Source organism: Natrix helvetica (assembly GCF_964273705.1).
Source record: "Natrix helvetica genome assembly, chromosome: 2".
Taxonomy (NCBI): Eukaryota; Metazoa; Chordata; class Lepidosauria; order Squamata; family Natricidae; genus Natrix; species Natrix helvetica.
In genome coordinates this window covers 160,914,312-160,934,612 of record NC_138552.1, presented here as the reverse complement: position 1 = coordinate 160,934,612, position 20,301 = coordinate 160,914,312, and the positions used below count along the sequence as shown (strand labels likewise).

Here is a 20,301-nt window from a genome sequence, read left to right as displayed (position 1 = left end):
CAAGAGAGTTGGTATCCAAAATATTAAAGTGTTTTTATTTTTAATATGTTATTTGTTTGCATTTCAAGACATAAGCCATACCTCTTTTGGATTTTTAGATTTTTTTTTAGCATTATAAGAAATTAATACAGCAATCATTAATATTTTAACGGAACTGAAACACAATATTTATTTATTTATGAAATTCTTTATGGCCGCCCTAACTCACTCTCAGTGACTCTGGATGGCTTACAAAGATAAAAACCCAATGTAATCCATATACATAAATTTGTATTATTCCGTATCTTGATCTATGAAATTATCTTCATCCAGGACTGGGTAGAAACTTTATTAGATGCCACCATATATGACAAACCTGAGTTTTAAAAATCCTGTGACTTCTATTCATTCCAGGAAGGATAAATTGAATCTTCGACCCACAAATTAAAATAGTAATTAGAAGGCCAAGTTAGTCATTGGTCTGAATAAGACATAAATCAACAAAATGTAACTTAAAACATTAAAGAATGCAACCCCACATATACAAGGAATGAATGGATTTCTGAGTCCATGAGGAATAACGCTGCCTTTATGTCATCATAATCACAACAAAAATGGCTGATCTTTCGGAAGGGATATCCGTAATTCAATGAGTACTTTGTCTGATTGTGTGGAAATCTGGAAGTTCCTCTTTTCTCATATGAGCCGGAAGACAAGTCTCACAACCATCACCAGGCTGTATTAAAAAATAAGAATAATAAAGAAATGAGCGATCAGTTAAGACATGAACAATTTAGAATTTTTATATTCAGAGTAGAATACGGAGAGAGGGAGAGGAAGCACTGAATGGAGAGTTCCAAAAGGAACGGGGACCTGTGTGAAATTTCAACCTCAAAAAAGGTTGGAAGATGCACTCCTCTACTGCAGATATGCCTTAAAACAAGCTTCCCCATTTGGTGCAGATCACATATGTTGGGCCTCAACCGCTATTATTTAAGGTTGCATGGACTCTTCCTGGGAATGACGGCATCTGAAGTCTTTGTTTTGAATACCTGAAAGCAAATCCTCAACTCTTAAGAATAATGTTCTTATGTAAACAGTTCCTTTGGAAATCAGGAGAATGGATTCCACAATCAACTAATCAACCTTTCCTTCTCTCTCTCTCTTTCTCTCTCTCTCTACACACACACACACACACACACACACACACCTATTTTAGTGTGACTGTAAAATCATAGAATATTGTGTACTAGTATACAAGTGTAATCACAATATGAGCCACTGCAGTCACTGGGGGCTAGATAAGTAAACTTCGGATTGTGTCTTAAAGCAGAAATGGTTTACCTGAGACCTGCTATAATTCCAGCTGGCATTAGTTTCTTGGTCCTCTTAAACCTCACTCCCATTATAGTGGTAAGTATAAAAGCTGTGACTGCAGGCAAAAATACAGGATGTTTATTTTAGCAAATGTTATGCTGTGCTTTAACTATATTCTCATAATTATTTATGGCAACAAATTAAAATTATTCCAGCTATTAAAAAAAACAAAAAAAATCACTCAAATACCATAAAAAAAACAAAAAAACCCACTCAAATACCATAATATTCCAAAACAAAACAAAAAAATACGTTTTTTCCTACATCGTCACCAACTTATAATTAGAAATCTTTATACTGAGGTCCAAACAAATGGTGTCTTTGTGCCTGTTCTGAACTTATCATCTTTCCATCTCAGCAATAGAGTCCTTTTTCCATAACTATTTTCCTAACTATATCTCATAAAATTTCACTAATGAAACAAGAAATAGCTTGTGTACCTTTCAAAGAATATGTTTTCTTTAAATTAAAGCATCTTGTTGTGTGATCCAGGTATGTTTTGGCCAAGTCATGTGCAAATTTGGACTTCAATTAAATGGCAACCCAGTGTCTAATGTGAATCCATAAAGTGCACAACCTAGTTTCCAACCTGGGATGCTTCAGAAATGTGGATCTATAAATTCCATCATCCCAGCTAATCTAGCCAATAACAAGGCTTGATGAAAACAATAAAGCACTTAAGTAATTCCACATTTTACAAAGCTTGCTCCATCCACGGGATGGAAAAATTCTCAATGTCCCAATACATGCAGGCTTGCACAGGTAAGCCAATTATTATTTCTTCATCCTTAGGGAACATGAATCAACCATTCCATCTCAATCTTACACTTTGAAACTAAATGTATTTATTCGTTTTAATTTTTACACTGCCCATCTCACCAGAGTGAGTGAATCTGGGCAGTTTGCGACAACAAAGTAAAAATGATTTATTTAATTTATTTGCTCAGTTTCCATAGCTTCTGATCAAGTGACTCTGGTTATCAACACATGACTAAAAGCAGAGTTGAAAACAGAATTAAGGAGACTGTTAAAATATGTAAGCTAAAAATGGAAATCAAAGTCCAAAAAATAATAATTCAGAAGACAAGTTAACAAGGCAGAGGGATTGCCCTCAACCCTGAAGGTTTGCATGCAATACCAATGCTATTTACCGACAGCTATAAGCTTTTACCCTGCATGTTATGAGCTTACAAATAGTGCATATGATAGCAACTAGTTTTCAGTTTCTGATTATTCTGATAACTCCAGTATATAATGAAAGTACATTTAAAACTCTTTCTGCTAAAGAGACATACCCTCTTTTTTCACAAAGTAGGATACTCACACAATGATATCTTTACATCTTTGGGATCGTGTGTTACCCAATATGCTCCATAACAAGCCAGCAAGCCAAAGAAAAGGCCAGCAACCAATGAGATTTTACTTCCTGTAATAAATAAAAAAAGTCTTATTGTACTCTTTTAAGAACATGTACTTCTGTTTTTGAAAAACATGTCTTTGATTTTTGGAACCTGAAAAATGTATTTAATTATTTGACGTATTTCAACCCTGTTCTTCTGCAGACAGATAATAAGAACAAAAAGGGACAACAAATGATGCCAAGTGACTACATTTGACAAAGACTCTTTTTCTGAAAAAGTTACACAGAAACAAGTGTTTCATTTCTTATACATGAATGGCTAGGAACCAAGAATAATATGGCATATATAGAGGCGGCGGGGTGGGGGTGGGAGGGAGGCAGGGAGAGAGAGAGGGAGGGAGGGAGGGGCAGGCTTAGGCTCTTGAGATCTCTGGCCATGTCAATTGTTGCCAGTTGCCACTAGTTTGAACAATACTCCAATTTATTGGAAAAAAATATATATCCTGGGACGAAACTCAAAAGTGTGCAGTCAGTAGCTGAACAAGGGATAAATTCATTCGGAAGCTTCTGTGCCCTTGTATTCCAATCACTTTCTTTTCTGCATTCTTTTGATACAATAGAGTGACTTGATAGTCCTGTGTTCACACTGGTGGTTCAACAGGAGTGACTAATCTAAACTATTACTGACACTGCAGAAATGGTGTATTCGGGTTTCCTGGGATTTTCGGGATCTGTTCTGAACCCATTAGTAACTCTGGGGTAGTTAAGTTGCAATTATAGCAACCACTCTATGTATAGTAACTATTCCATTACAGGAGAGAAATGATCCCAAAGAGCATTGTGCAAATGCAGTTAGGAAATCATGAACTAGTGATTTACTTCTGAAGGTTCTTCAGAACAGTATCTGATCAGAAGGCTGTGTGGATAGCCCCCATTCGGTTCCAAGGTTCTACTATTGATATCTGCTCCATGGGAATTCAAGCAGGATATTTTAGGTTTACAAAAGAATAGAATGGAGTATTCTTTAGTGCCAAGTGTAATTGGACACACAAGGAATTTGTCTCAGAGTATGTACAAACAACAAAGTAATATAATCATAAGATACCAGTAATAGAGCTCTACTACATGGGAAAATATCTTTAGATACAAGACAGTGCTGTGGGAATTACGGTAAGTGTTTAGCAGAGGTAGAGCATATGTGCACCATGTGGCCAATCTAATACATACATGGCATTTCTGTAATCTAATATTGCATGCCACATGTTTCTCCCACCGTGTGATTTCTGATTCTTTCCAAATTTATTCCAATTCTGCTGATAGAGCCACTCTGTCAGTGAGAGGAAGGAATTAGATACTATTAGTTTTCAATGGGAAAAATAACGCGGTTGCACTAAGAATATATTAAACTATGATGAATTGTATGTTTTGGGAAGGGGAAAGTTTTAGCAATCAATGTTAAATACATTTTTTTCTGTTTTGCAGAGACAAAAAGAGAAAAAGGAATTTACCTCTCCTCACCTGGCCTTTAACATTCCAGAAAAAGATCTCTGAAACAATGTTTTATTCTCCAAAGGCCTCTTCCCTTTCGGTGGTGGTGGTGGTGGCTCACTCATCAACTGCCAATATCCCACAAGCAAATCTACCTTGCCAGCAAGCTTCCAAGTTACTCCCTTGTTCTCCCCTTACTGGTTACCACCATTAAGAGATTTCAACTTTCAATTGGTACCAAAGTAACCAATGGCTGCTCACCTCTTGGGCCTTGCTACCAGCCAATTGGGAGCAGGGGCCACAGGGAGGCGGGAAAGAGAGTGAGGGCACCAGTTCTCTTGTGTCACACAGCCTACAGGTTGCTGGGAAATGTAGTTGGAAGGCATGGTGCCACTGAAGCAACCACAACTTCGGCAAATTTCAATCCCCATGGGAACACATAGGTTCCCAATTTTTAGCGTATTCTGTAAATAAGCCCATTTGAGATACATTGATTCAAAAATTGTTGCTCTGTGATGAAGGTTACAAAGTATCAAATAGACACAAGATGTTTAGTTGTATATAGATTCAGTTTGATCAATCTTAGTATCTTAATCTTTTTACACATATTCCTCTTCTAAGCTTAACATATTGCAAAACAAAGCGTAACTAACAAAAATATTTGAGAAAGTGCAGAAGAAACAGCAGAAAATAATGACATCATTTTCGCCATCATGCAGGTCCGCTGTTACCTTTGCGAATATATCCTACGATACCGCCAAGAGCCACGACTAGCCCATAACCAAAGCCAATCCAATCCACACTCATGGTGAAAAGCCTGGAGAACAAAACAGAATAGCAAAATGAACATGCTAAAACAATATTTAAGAGGACGGAGGAGAGGATGATTGTGTCACAGAAAGAAGCAACCTGTAATTAACCACGGCTATCTCAGAAAGGTCAGCACGAATACATTTAGTATTTCCCAAGGCTAGCTGGATTTTTTTTTTAAATAGCAGGAAAAAGGTGATGGGAATTCACACTATTACCAACAAAACTATGTGAATGTGGCAATGTAGTTACGAGGAATTAAACTCAACAGGAGGGAAACCAGAGAAAGATTTTAGGAATGCCCCAACAATCATCCAGCAATAAAAATGAAACCAGATCTTCTGAGAAAAACCGATCAGAGTTGTGGGAGGTATTAATTAAGTCACTGGTTTGTGTAAGGATTAGAGGACTGTAAATAGATAGCCTTACCCTGTGCCCAATTTTGCAATGAAAGATGAGACAATCCTTTCCTGGCTTAATGCCAGCTCACGTGCTGTGGCTAAACGTGCAAAGCTCATTTATAACAGACATGTCCAACCTTTCAGCTTGCCTGGATCCCATTGAGTGAAGAGGAATTGTCTTGGGCCGCATATAAAATATAGTTAATGTTCACAAATAACAAACTTCCTTTACTGAGTGTCTTGTGAGGTCGCATGCAGCCCATGAATTGGATATGCCTGCTTTATACCCAAAAGGGCACTGTATATTCCTGCTGCACTTGGGAGTGCATTCAGCCTAGGTCCAGGCAAAATTATTATTTGATGCCCAAAGAGTTTCATAAACTTCTTTTGCTCTTTTGGACTTAGTTCCTTAGGACTTATTCCAAATTCCATGCTGTTATGTCACAAAGCTGGTGTTAGCAAGATTGAATCCAGTATTGGGATCAAACTGATCTTCCCAATAAGTCTAATTTCGTAGGTTCTTTCTTATGGCTTATTTCTTCTCTTGGACCAAGGCAATACCTATAAAACTGGATCCCTTGGATTTCTCCATATCATTTTGTAAGATGCCTGAGTCACTTCGGTAGTCAGATGGGCAACATATAAATTTTATAAATAAAGTTAAATGCACATGTAATTGTATTACACTATAATTAAGGAATGATATAAGGGTATCAATATTTAAATAGACATGGCATATCTTCCTCAAGCTAAGTAACCCTTTGCCATCTGTTTGTTGACTTTCTTTTCACTTTGATTTTTGCACATATGATTCCGAGCCTTGGAATATAAGGGATGCTGGTAGTCTTTTACAAACTTATGCAAGTTTCTGCTGTTACATAATGGGAGTGGCCATAGTACATACCCTAACCCTCTGTCCTTTGCTACCTTGCTACCTATGGCAAAATCAATGAGTGCTCTTCAGAGACGGGGTTGGCAAGCTCCTTTCAGAGGTCTCAGGAACACTGATTTTCAAAGCCAAGACTGGAGGTGACAAGTTCTTCCCTGTTAAGGTGTAGTGAACAGGTGACACTGCAATAAACCAGGTTAAATGAGGTTTGGCTGCCCTATTTTATTTCCCACAGCATTTACTGCATGGATAATCCCAATATCTTCAGTGCTGCTGATGGATACTCATCAGTTGGGCACTCAATGTGCTGTACAGACTCAGTCAATTATTTATTCAATAAGCCATGGTTGAATCTTGACTTCCTAATTAGAAGTTAAGCCCAAATATCCTACTTTCCGAATATTTGCCATTTCTGTACTGGGCACAAACTAGACATCTCATATTTCAGGCAACTATATGAGACTGGTATACACTTGTACTGATTGCTTCTTCTACTGTATGGTTTTGTCTTTGGGGAGTATCCTTGGTGTGAACTTGGTAGCCTCTTTCATGAGGGCTGGATCCTTTTCTTAGAAATGCAGCTGGATCGTTTCTATGGAGCCTCCAAACCCTTATACAGAGGCAAGACTTATTGATGACATTCCCAAAGATCAGGAATGTGGCTTCAGGAGATCAGCAATGATCTACCAACCAACAGGAACTAGAAAGATCAATTGTATACAATGCAATGCATGCCCAAATAATAAGAGTTAAGCAGATATAAAGTTAACAAGGGGTGCGCGCGCACACACATGCACACACATAAAAGATGCATATAAAACAAATTTACAGCCACCCAACACCTAAATGTTTTATACCTGTGTTTTTATGTATGTTTATAGGCACACCTACGTACATACATATACATAAAAACCAATTTAGAGAGCCACCCAACTGGTGGCTTAAACGTTTGCGTCTGTGCTTACGCATGCATGTGTAGATACATAGGTATGTATCACAGACACACATACATAGAAAAAATGATATAGCCGCCTACTTCCCACGCAGAAACTCGGGGCGTGCAACAGTGCGTCGATCTTGGAAACGCGTGCAATTGACTTCCAGCCCCCCTAGCTTCCAAGCAAGTCAAGACTACAAAACCCATGCTCAATTTTTACACGGCAGCGGGGAAAAAAGCGGCTTCTCGGGATCGTCCCGCAAACGCCGAGCAAGCGGGGACCTCCACCCCCGCCCTTGCCCCCATGTCACTCTAGGCCGGGCGTTAATGCGGCAAGGAAGGAAGCGATCAGCTCTCGGCAGCAGCGGCCGCCACCACCGCCGCCTCCCTGGGCTGAACACCGAGGCTGCATTCCCCCCTCCGCCCAGAGGGGCCTACGGACTGCACCCCCCTCTTCTCCTCCACCGTCCCTCCGCATACCTTCGGCTCCGAGATGAGCGCAGGGCAAGGCCGCCCCTCCCGCTTCAAAAAAAAAAAAAATCCTCCCTCCCACCCATCGAAGGAGAGGGAGTCTCGCGGGTGCCCCCTGCCGCCCAGCGGGAAGCGACGTTTTCCTTTCCCCAGAGTGGGCGGCTTCGCTTTTCTTCTCCTTTGGCCTAGTTTTTGACTCCGGGTTAGAGGCTGTCCCGGTTAGGATAGATAGAGCGAGCCTGCCACCCCGCGGGAGAAGGAAGCTAAGATCACTCGGACAAGGCTACATAAAAGCCTTGGGGCGGACAACTATGCCGCCTTTTTACGACCTGTGGACTTCCTGAGCATTCCTGAGGCAGGAATTCTGGGAGTTGAAGTCCGCAGGTCGCAAAGGGGCCATAGTTGCCCAGCCCCTCGTATAAACGGGAAGAATCCCCCCTCAAACAAAATCAAACCAAACAAAAACCCCTGAAATCTGCTCGGAGGTTGTTTGTGTCTCTTGGGTGCCTATGGAAATAGCTTTTTTTTGCCTCCCCCACCTCCACCCCCACCCCATGATGACTGTTTTTATTTCTCGTTTTGTGTTTTCAAGTGATCTGCTGCACTTGAATTCAAGGCCTCGTGGACTGAATGCATTGGTGGTTTGAATGCAGGACAGCCAAAAGTGCAGAGAATGGTTTGTACACACAATATTTTGAACATACATACCTAAGACGCTGAGCTTGTCAATCAGAAAGATCGGCAGTTTGGCGGTTCGAATCCTTAGTGCCGTGTAACTGAGTGAGCGCCCGTTACTTGTCCCAACTTCTGCCAACCTAGCAGTTCGAAAGAATGTAAAAAAATGCAAGTAGAAAAATAGGGACCACCTTTGGTGGGAAGGTAACAGCGTTCTGTGAGCCTTCGGCGTTTATTCATACCGGCCACATAACCACGGAGATGTCTTCGGACAGTGCTGACTGTTCGGATTTGAAACGGAGATGAGCACCGCCCCCTAGAGTCGGGAACGACTAGCACATATCTTTGAGGGGAACCTTGACCTTGACCTTTTTGGTATATAAATATGTTTATTTCTTGTTATATTGTCCCATTAGTAGTTCCTTTACCTTTAGAGAAGAATTGCTAGCAAACACAGTCTTTGAAACAACCCCTGGTATTTTAAAATCTAGTCAGGTCTTTTTATGGCTCTTCTCAGAAGAGCAGGGGAGAAGAAAGAGTGGATTGTGGAGAATTCGTGGAAGATGGAAATGAACCATGGAGGATTCCCGAAGCATTGGAAAGGATGTTAGAGGAATCAATCATACATTATCTCAGAACCTGGGCAAGACCTGGCCCTCTCCCCTCAGGAAGAAAAGAAAGTGAAAAATGTTGAGCTCTTTGATTCCAAAAATGGCATTCTGAAGATTGTGTGTGTGTGTGTGTGTGTGTGTGTGTGTGTGTGTGTGTTAGAAAGAAAGAAATTGGGGGAGGGGGGAGATTAGTATTGGACTGCTGTAGATGAACAGCACAGATTTTTGTGATAGCAAAGCATTCTGGAAGTATCAGTTCACTCATAGTGCAAAGGCCTTTTATGATCAAATACAAGAATAGATCTTAGGCTTCCAAATTAAACTCTTATCAGCACCGAGATTGTTAGATACTTGTTCTAACTACAGTGGTTTCCACCAAGGTCCTCTGTTCCTATTGGTCGAAGGATCTGACAGCTCCCTATAAAAGGGCTGCTGTCAGACTCAACCTTCGCTGGATTGTTCTCACTTGTTGCACTTAATAAAGAGCTGTTGTTACCGTTAAGCCTGTGTGTGCCTATCCATTACCCAATTTAACACTGGGATGGGATTGGAAGGCAGTTAGGCGAACCGAAAGAGCGTAGCAATCCAGCAAGTACATCCAGCCCGGAGCTCAGCATGACTTCGAGCAGCCATTTTTGAGTGAGAAACTCAAAACGCCCTCTGAACACAAAATGGCCATGCACGCCCCTCCAACTCTGTATGACCCAGTCACCGAGCACTGGGACTCGTACATGCTATGGTTTGACTGCTTCCTCGAGCAAATGACCTCATGGGCCTTTGTGCAGGTCACAAGAAGAACATGTTCCTCGGATACTGTGGCCGGGAAGTGTTCGAGACGGCAAAAGACCTCTCTGAGCCGACACCGCTACAATCAGTCGCCTGGTTAGACGCTGAGGACCCACTATGCACCCAAGCCATCCAAGCACGTTCGCCGGCATGAGTTTAACATCAGAAACCAGAAGGAGGGTGAGTCAATTAACGAGTACGTTGCGGCGCTCTGCAAGGCCGCAGCGTACTGCGAATTCGGAGACCTGGACAAGCTGATTCTGGACCACATAATTTGCAGCGTGCGGGACATTAACCTGCAGAGGAGGTTGCTCGCTAAATCTAACCTCACTCTGCAGATTGCACTGGACGAGGCCAGGGCAAACGAATCAGCCGTCAAATCTACTGAGAATCTGCAGCACCAAAGCACTCCACAAGACGCATGAAAGAGTACCCCCGAGATCTCAGAAGGCGAGGAAGATGACAGCTCCTGCATGCGCAGTAGCTGCCCCCAGCTGGCGCACAAATTCAAACCGCGTCTCCTGCCTTGCGCTAGCTGCGGAGGAGACAATGCCAGATTGGCTTGCCGTTTCCGTGACGCAACCTGCCAGCACTGTGAGCGAAAGGAACACATTGCCAAGGTGTGCCAGAGTGAAATCCCTGCCACTACCTGGCAGCCTAGAAGCGCACCAAACTGCCAACAGAGGCCAGCCAAGGGGCCTGGCAGAAGCCACCACGGCGCGCAGAGGACAACAATAGAGTTACCTACCATACGTCAATCGGCCAAGTCTGCACCAGGCAGCCAAAAAAGCTGAAGGTCACAGTCCTCATCGATGACTCTTCATGGGAGATGGAGATTGACACCGGGTCATCGCTGACCATCATACCATGGTCTACCCTAAAGCAGGTTATCCCTAGCCTAAAGAAGCAGTATCTTCGCACCCCTGACATCCGCCTACGCGATTATCAGGGAAACTGGGTCCCCATCGTGGGCCAAGGCACCTTCCAGGTGAAGTTCAAGCATTTCAGTGGGAAACTCCCAGTGACAGTGGTCAGCGGCAACCTGCAGAGCCTCCTAGGGCTAGATTGGTTCCAAGCCCTGGGCCTAGGGGTGAACGGTATCAATGCCTTGAAAGACGACGGCGCTGAAGCCATCTTTAAGGAGTTCAAGGACGTCTTCGGCACCGGTCTGGTTAAGTATGTGGGGAATCCAATTTCCTTTAGTTTGGACCCCAACATAGCCCTAATAAGGCTAAAGCCCAGGAGAGTACCTCTTGCTCTCCACCCCAAAATTGACAGGGAATTTGACAAGCTCGTAGGCCAGGGAATCCTAGAGCCGGTTGATCACGCACGCTGGGAGACCGCTATAGTGACACTTGTCAAATCTGATGGGTCTGTCTGCATCTGCGTGGACTACAAGTGCACAATAAATAAAGCACTACAACAAAGCACCTACCCTGTATCCATGATCAAAGTGCCAATGAGTCATTATGGGTTGAGGCTGGAAGGGGGATGTGTTTCCTTTTTTAAGACAAATTATGGGAGTTGGACTAGAAGATGTCCAAGACCCCTTCCAACTCTGCTTTCTATTCTCTTCTGTTCTATTATTTGCTTACAATCTTAATGCAGCTTTCCTTTGCTTTTCAGATCTATGAAGGCCATAAATGTGAGGAAAGTTACTTTTTCATCAGTGTCCTAACTGCAAACAGTCACTGTTTGTCACTAAATGTATGTCACTGTATGATCTATAGTCCCAGACAGAATATTCTTCTTTGTATTGTCACAAGTCTAATGTCAGATGTCTGATTAAAATTTATTTTCATCAAGGATAATATATATGATCAAAGTGCCAATGAGTCATTATGGATTGAGGCTTACTCTCTGTTTATTTTCAACGTGAACCCCGGAACATGACATCTGCTTTTGTTAGCTGTCAAACGTTGCTGCAAGCAGTTTTGAAATATCCTGTCTTGAGTGGATTTCTATCTGCAGTATTTGCTTTGCTTATGAATAGAGCTATCTAGATAGTTGGTTTCGACTTTCAATAAGCTCTTTATCTCTTAAGTGCTGACCTGCTGTGGGCTATTAAGACAATGTGGGGGCTGCTTCCTGCCTTTAAGAGCTTGTTTCTCCATTTCTCCTTTAGGGAAATATATTATTCTGCCTTTTTAATATTTCCCAAAATATTTCATTCTTCTAGGGGGGTTGACTTCCCACACTATGGGCCAGGAATAAAAGCCAAGCATGTTTTTGGCAGAAAAAGGTAACCCACCTTAACTTAAGCTTCTTTTTAGCAACCCAGCTGAAGCCATTAGCCCTCTGTTGAATAAATATTTTCTGAGAACGTTCTCTATTTTTGGTTTTGGTGTGTGATAATTCCTCTGGTTTGAACATGTCCCTTAGAAGTTGATTTTAAAAAAACCCGTAAACTTTTATTTCTCTTGGCTTAAAATTATGATAGGATTGTGTATTCATGGTTTGTAATTTATGATTAAATTATGTAGATTACTATATGTAATCTTCTAGATTATTTGGATATTGCTGCTCTGGAATAACGATTATGACAGAAAATGAAAAAAAAAGATATTAATTAAAAAAAACCCAAGCAACCAGACCTTAAACCAAACAGAATGAAGAATATTTTGGGTTTATCATTTAAGAAACAATTATAATATATTCATCCTTTATCAAACTCAACACTTAATGTCATATTTACAATACCATACTCTCTTGTTCCAAACACTACAGATGTTTATTTAAATTTAACCTATTTTCTCATTTATTTTAGCTGAGAACCACCCAGAGTTTTCTTAAAGGGGGCAAGCTATATAAATGTACTAAATAAACAAAATAAAAATTTAATGGCTGCAAACCTTCACAGCACAGCTGCCTAAATCTGAATTCCTCCAGCATTGGAAACCAATGGACTCATTGAAAATTGCTTTTTAAAAAACCAATTCTTTCATCATTTCTCATCATACCTCCAATCAGCATCTGTTTTGAGCTAAAAAGATACTCATTTCTGCTGTAATGCAAGTTAATCCCCTTCACCTTGCCCTTGTTATGAGATAATACATTTATTTTGGATGAATTTGACTGAGGCAATCTGCTTGTTAAATGGGAGTTCAGAAACATTCTTAGGAGAAGTGGATCTGTGGCATACTATCCTATTATTTTTTAAAATCAGGTTTAATCAAATGTATCACCTCTCCATTAGCCGTGGTGGTGCAGTGGTTAGAATGCAGTACTTCGGGCTAATTCTACCGACTACTAGCAGTTCAATCCTGACTGGCTCAAAGTTGACTCAGTCTTCCATCCTTCCAAGGTGGGTAAAAATGAGGATCCAGATTGTTGGGGCCAATAGGCTGACTCTGTAAACCCCTTAGAGCCGGGGTGGCGAACCTATGGCACGCGTGCCATAGGTGGCATGGGGAGCCATTTGTCAGGGCATGCGAGGCGTTGCCCTATCAGCTGGCCAGTGCATATGTGCGTGCTGGCAAGCTGAGTTCAGCCTTTTTAAAAGCCATTTTTAGCCCTCCCCCAGGCTCCAGAGGCTTTATAGGAGCCTGGGGAGGACGAAAACAGCCTTCAGGGAAGCCTCTTGAGGGCTGCTGAATGCTCCGGAGGGCTAAAATCAGCCCTGGAGTGCAAGCAACCTGGAAGTGACTTCTGGTTTGCTCGTAGAGTCATTTTTTGCCCTCCGGAAGCTTCAGGGAAGCTCCTGAAGCCTCCGGGGGCGCGGGGGAGGCTTCCCCCCGAGCCTCTGGAGCCTGGGGAGGGTGAAAAAAGCATGCAAAAAATGGGGGGGGAGTGCCTGTCATGCGTGCATGAGCACTGGGAGTGTCATGCATTGCATTATGGGTGTGGCACACCCACGCACGACCCCCCTGCGCTCCCCCCGCTTATGGCACGCAAGCCAAAAAAGGTTCACAATTACTGCTTTAGAGAGTCTAAGTGCTTTTGCTATTAAGGTATTGTTTTCCAAACTTTTTCACAAAGGTTATTGTTAATGAATGCATTTGATGCCACATCTTTTTGGTTTTAGTTCTGCAGCAGGCCTACCAGAACTGGTTCTATGCCTACCCATGCTCCAGGAATGGATAATATTTACATTTGAATTGGCAGAGTGAAGTTCCTTAGATCTTCTCTGTGGAGGGTGATGATGGGACCTGTGCTTGGAGGGAGAAAAGCAGGGGCTCTACAGGGCATCCCTTTGCTCTACTGGGTAAAAGAAAAGAAAAAGCAAACACTGCAATATGAGCCAATCAGCTTTACCACAGAGCTACTTCTGTCCCATGGAACCTTTTTATGCTTTAGTTATATTCTCAGCTTCAGAATCTACACTTAAAAAAAGAATCAGAATTAGAATGGTATTTTCAGTGCCAAAGCTAATAGTCCGTGTTCCATTATAAACTCAAATTTGAGGTTATATTTATTTGAAATGGTTATTTCGGACAAGAACAACTACAGAATGAGTCCCAGTTCTACATTCTTCACTCCAGTCTTTAGTGAAATGGGCTTTCACGCCCTGTAGTAAATTCTTAGAATACACTCATGTGTGTCCCATGCACACTTACATGCGTGCGTAATGTATATGGTATAGATTCTAACATGATTGCACTTAGTAAAAAATATACAATAAATATCGGTATGCATATTATATACCAGTGCTGGATAACCTTTTCTGGACTGAGTGCCTAAAGCGTGCGCATGCGGTGCCCAAACCCCCAAAATGCAGTGCGCCCCACCCCCTTGCATGTGCACGTGACCCCCCTGCACATGCCCCATACACATGCATGTGCCCCTGTCTCCGCATGCGTGCGTTGGGGGCCTTGTAGATGCACAGCAGAGACCCAAAGGCCAGCTGGCAGGTGGGAGGTATGCGTGCATGCACGTCGGAGCCAAACTGGGTCGACGGCTTGCGTACCATTAGAGAGGGCGCTGCGTGCCACCTCTGGCACGCGTGCCATAGGTTCACCATCAGAGTTATATACTGTATGTATACGTGTTCATGCTTCATGTATATAATACTTGTCTCAAACGTTACACATTTTTCAATACTCATTTTTCTTTTTACTTGATGCTGGCATCTGTCTCGGGAGAAGAGGCTGCTTTACTTGCCAGCCTAAATTCAGTCAAGCATGATCTGATTCTGTCATTGTCATCCCCCTTTGTTTAACAACCCTACTATTGGGGTCTCTAAAATTGAGGCCAGTCTGGTAACCATTCACCTGTCTACTCTGAGCATCACGTTTTTCAGATTCAATATTCCAGAAAAACTCTGCCGACTGTTTTCTTTCTTAGGACTATCATCTTGGATTAAAAGAACTCCACCGTCACCACCAAATGGCTGAAAAAATGCTGTTGTCCAGTGGAAGTCTAGTTATGGAAGGTTCATCTTTTTGAGAAGCTTTTTGGTTTCCATTTCAAGACAAGAGCCCAAAAGAGGTTCCCCCACCACCTTCATCTAGAACCAACTCCATGCATCCAATGTGGAGTGTAGTTTACTGTGGCAACTTACATCAGTGTTTAAAAGGCATCTATGGAAACGCAATAGGGAAGGCGGTCTCATTTTCAAGTTGTATTTTGGAACATATATGACAACAATATGCTCACCAAAACAATTAAATCAATCTTACCCTTAATCAAATGACTTTGAGATTATGGCATTCTCTCTCTTTTTTTTTAAGAATCCAAAAATGCATTAGCACCAATATTTATTTCAGATGATTTTCAGTACATCTTAACCTACCTTATAAATAGACTGCATTTTTTCATTACTTGGCTGGCTTAATAAATTAATATTATTTTCCTAATTTCAGAAGAAAAAGGTTGGGTATTTGCTACTTTTTTCTCTAAAGCAGGATTTGATAGTTTTAAAATACTGCTAAATATGTTCAGTTAACAGGAAGGGACCTTAACTGTTTTTAATATTATATAATAAAGGACAAATGACATTTAAATCCTAATACTCCTTTTCAGCCTTCTGTACATTTTCTATTATTATTCAAGAATAAGAATACACATCCCATGCCCATAACAATACATACATGCATATTGCACATCTTTCGTTGGATGTGGAATTGCTATATCCATAAGCCAGTATTTATATATATTTGGGAGAACTGGAGGAGCCCCGTTACTTTCCAAAATGCCAGAAGAGCTCAAACAAGGAAAGCACTACCTGGAATGCATTCCATGAAAGATATGTTGAAAAGAATGGAAATCTGAAAGGACATCTATGCACAACGACAGCTGGATATGAATGATTTCTCTGAGCTTTCTCAAGGATTATAGAATCATTATTAACATGTTCCATGCAGTGTTGGGATTGGTTGTGAATTTTCTAGAAGGAAGGTACTTAATAAAGGCCAACAGAACTTTCTTTTAGACTTGGTGACAGAATGACAGTCACCACATGTGTCTCTGATCCTTATTCTCGTCAACTAAAGGCAAGATTAAAGTTTTTCAACAGGAAGCACAGCATTAATAATTTGAATGCACTCTTATTAAAAGGAAAAAGAGTTATGATAGTTCATTCGAACAGATAAGATTGTCTTCATTTCTTTTTCCTTTAAATCTGATGGCTCCAAAATCATATAAAGAAGGATGGGCATTCCTTACACTGAGTACTTCTTATTGCTGTGTTACCATTGTGTATTTACTGAGAAAATCTTAGCAAGCAAGTCATAGCTTTCAACCTTTGAACTTTTCTAAACCAGCCAGATCCCACAGGGAGTTCAGGAGTTTTTATAGAGAGAATGCTTGTTTTCTCATGAGAATTTTGTTGGAGTTCAGAGACTCGGAATTGAAATCAAGAGAGATTTATGGGGCTGCAATGAAACTATCATATCTTTCCAATAGTTTTATGAATTTAGAGAGTGAAGCAAGTCCAGCAAAAAGACAGAACTTGATTTGCAAAGATTCCAGCTGCAGACCCAGCCCTGGGCAGCAAACTCCATTGAATCCAGTACGAATGATTTCTGGGCAAATTGACCATTTTTTCATCACAGTGTACAGAGAAGATTTGACAAGAACAACATACATTAAATAGGTGGGAAAATTTGCTCAGTCCATCAAAAATTATCTTGTTTTTGACCACAAACAAGAAAACATGTTTTCTTTAAAACATGTTTCTCCTTTCATCATCTAGGGAAATATAAAATTCTGCCTTTTTAATATTTCCTAAAATATTTCATTTTTCTAGGAGATGTCCTTTAGGAATCTACAATATGTATCTATATATAGGGAGTCCTTGACCTTTAATCACAATCGAGCCCAACGTTGTTGTTGCTGAGCAAGTCATTTGTTAAGTGAGCTATGCCCCATTATATTACCTTTTTGCCATGGCTGTTAAGTAAATCATTATGGTTGCTAAGTGAATCATGCTGTCATTAAGCGAATCTGGCTTCCCTCAGTGACTTTGCTTCTTGGAAGCTCCCAAAGAGCGTTACAAAGGACAATTCTAGGACTTGGGACACTGCAACCATCATAGATACACTTTTGGTTGTCAAGAACCCAAAGTTTGATCATGTGACCGTGGGGATGTTGCAATGGTCATAAGTGTGAAAACTAGTCACAAGTCACTTTTTTCAGTGCTGTTGTGACTTTGAATGGTCATTAAGCAAATGGTTGTTAGTCGAGGACTACCTAGAATCCTCTGGTGCCCAATATTTTCCCATCCCGGCCTATGAAGACATTGATTTAATGTATGTGTGATGTACTAGAACAGGAGTTCCTAAAACCTTTGTCATTATACCTCCCTTTAATGTATACTTAATATGCATACCTTCCCTAAGAATCTAAGCACCAGAATAAAGAGAAATGAACAGTGAAAACAACACATTGAAACTTTAGGAAAGATGGATTTATTCTAACAATGTAAAAGGTTCTTCACATTTCCTCTAGACTCTGTCTGTACCTCCCTAAGGGAGGTATACCTTCAGTAAGCTTGGTCTGATAACTTGAAAAGTCTTGTGTAACATATGTAACAATACTTGGCTGGGTTTAACTAAAAGGTGATATCTTCTTTCGGTCAAAAGGATTCAAATACAGTCTCAACACATGCCAGCTATCCTAATTTCAATTATCCTCTCATTCAATCTCTTAAATTCACCAGCGTTGACTTCATTCGAATATTGCTTTGATCCACTGTTGCCTTATCCATGCTTCGATGGATGGTCAGCCCTTACAAGGTAGACTCATTGAAAGCGCTAAGCCACGGGTCATGATTTAAAAACCAGGATGTCTAGGATCACCCAATGCACAGAGCAAACCATGCTGTGGCTCAACATGCCGTAGGAACTCACTCATCTGGTGTGTGTCTATAACCTTTCCAGGTCTATTTTTACAGCTTTCAGGAATAGGCGGTTGAGTTGGGCTCATAGGAAAGCCCCTCCCGTCTGCCTCACTGGAGACAATTTCTAAAGATCAAAGGTGCTTGTAGGAGGGGATGGGAAACTTTTCTTCCATGAACCTCAAGTAAGTTGATCTCGAGATCCAAGTGTTAGTCTTTTAATAATAATAACAAAAGAAGTATACATTTGCTGGCTGCTAACTTTGTCAACTTCTACAGAACAGAGACGGCCTAGCAACCAAGCACCAATCTTCATTTATATTTGCTTGGACCATTCCAGAAGAAACTGATCCTTGGATTTTAAGCATAAAGCAAGGGACCTTTCTGCCCTCAGATGTATTGCAACATGTTCCCCTTTCTCCAACACTGATACATACATTCTTCCAGAGACTGATCTGCGGCCATCTTTAGTGCATTGAAGAAAGGGGGAGACAGTGGATTTTTAAATATGAATTAATGTTCAAACTGAATTGGTGGAAGCAATTAAACCTTCCTATCCTTTGAAAGTTATCCTGTGTCAGTTAGCTTGGAGAGCCCTAAACTGGTTTAAAACTGTGATAAACTGACTGGTTGACTGGCTTAGAGATCCTTCCATTATTATCATTAAATTACTTAGAGATTTGAAGCTGGGCTTTCTCCAACCAGGAGCAACCACTCAAACGATCGTTAACAAAGTTGGAAGGGACATTGGAAGTCTTCTAATCCAACCCCCTACTCAAGCAGGAGGCCATTTTGGACAAATGGCTGCCTAGTCTCTTCTTAAAAACCTCCAGTGTTGGAGTACCCATAACTTCTGGAGGCACATTGTCCCACTGATTCACTCTTCTAACTGTCAGGACATTTCTGCTTAGTTCTAGGTTGGTTCTCTCCTTGATTAGTTTCCATCCATTGCCTCATACAATACATCAACTACCAAGGGAAGTTTTCACTGGATTAGTGGAGGCACTTCATACATTCTTGGGTGTGAGATCTAGAGGGTGGCACACAGCAGGGGTTTTCCAGATTTTTCAGGCCATAGCTCCTATTAGTCAACAAGAACTTTTCATGGAATCCCCACTGCCTGCCATGCAGACACCCACAATGTGATTAGTCATGATGAGAAGAAAGTCCCTCGGGAGAGATGGGGCTCCTGAATGTCCACTCGCCTTGCTCTTTCCTGAGTGAACTTTCTTTTTACCCATAGTCTCTTGGGAACCTCAGGACTCTGCAAAACACAACTTGAAAACCTTTGGTAATGTGGCAACTTCACAATACTATCCAGCATACCAGTGGTGGGCCCGGCGTCCTCCACATGAACCCGTGCGGTGTGCATGCACACATGCGCAGCAGGTGCATGCGTCTTGCCATCCAGCGACGCCTCTGCAAGCCTCCACGATGCTTCAGCTGCTCAGTGGAGCGTCGCACAGGTGCTTATGCACCATGCGCGGAAGCACCAAAGGGTTTAAAGGCAGGTAAGGAGGGAAGGCGGGCGGTTAGGCATACCTTCCAAGATCTGTTTTAGAAGTATGTATGTTTCAGAACTGGAATGTTGTAAGTATGTTGCAGAACTGAAATTCATAACCAATTGAATTTATGAGCAGTGTAAAAAGAAAACAATGATAATAATAATAACTCTGCGTTATGTAGTTTTATTCTTTTTGAGAGAAGTATTGAGGAAAATTACTCAGGGTTATGATGATTTTACGAGGTGATTTTGTCCAGAAATTTTCTTAATACAAAAGTCCTATATGAGATGGGATGATAATTCAAGAATACCATTTGCACGTCTGACCCTGGAGACTCTCATAAAACATAATCAGTATCTCAGTGAGATGGGATATTTACAAAACACATTTTAAAATAGATAACTTAGCTTCTGCTGATGGCTTGCTGATACAAACCATGTCAGAGGTGTCTACTTCTGGGTCCATATTTTTCTGCAACTTGCAGGTTTTTGTTAGAAAACCAGTTTAGGATTAGGAATGGATGAGGGGGGGAAATATCATTACATTTTTAAAATTAGTTTATCAAAACATAAAATACAAAGGGAGATAAAAAGTACTGAAAAACTAGGGGAATCCTCGGGAATGTGAAGGTCTAAATAAGCTATGAGTGAGAGCAAACAAACTAAAACTTAATCTAAAAAAGGAAGTTTGAAGTACAGGTAGTCATCTATTTATAATAGTTCATTAAGTGATTGCTC

The 20,301-nt window shown here is 41.2% G+C and overlaps 2 protein-coding genes across 3 annotated transcripts in view; both read right to left on the bottom strand.

The window, feature by feature from the left end:
• AGPAT5 (1-acylglycerol-3-phosphate O-acyltransferase 5) overlaps positions 1 to 20,301 on the bottom strand; it is a 156,504-nt gene that overhangs the window by 112,789 nt on the left and 23,414 nt on the right. The window lies entirely within an intron of this gene.
• TMEM14A (transmembrane protein 14A) lies at positions 9 to 7,982 on the bottom strand. Of its 2 annotated transcripts, none has more exons than XM_081941377.1 (5): positions 7,722 to 7,982; positions 4,936 to 5,021; positions 2,681 to 2,782; positions 1,324 to 1,411; positions 9 to 715 (listed from the first exon to the last, which is right to left on the bottom strand). In XM_081941377.1, the coding sequence occupies exons 2-5, from the start codon at positions 5,009 to 5,011 to the stop codon at positions 676 to 678; spliced, it is 306 nt and encodes a 101-aa protein (XP_081797503.1). In that variant the 5' UTR covers positions 5,012 to 5,021; positions 7,722 to 7,982; the 3' UTR covers positions 9 to 675. The 2 variants fall into 2 exon arrangements, with proteins under 2 accessions (XP_081797503.1, XP_081797504.1); XM_081941378.1 differs by lacking the exon at positions 7,722 to 7,982 and adding an exon at positions 7,341 to 7,684.

What these genes read in the sequence shown, in the direction of transcription:
- TMEM14A (XM_081941377.1), bottom strand. Translation starts at nt 5,011, where the DNA reads ATGAGTGTGGATTGGATTGGCTTTGGTTATGGGCTAGTCGTGGCTCTT. An exon ending in CGTAGGATATATTCGCAAAG is followed by an intron (nt 2,783 to 4,935) that starts GTAACAGCGGAC and finishes TATTTATTACAG; the next exon opens with GAAGTAAAATCTCATTGGTT. An exon ending in AGATGTAAAGATATCATTGT is followed by an intron (nt 1,412 to 2,680) that starts GTGAGTATCCTA and finishes TTTTGCCTGCAG; the next exon opens with TCACAGCTTTTATACTTACC.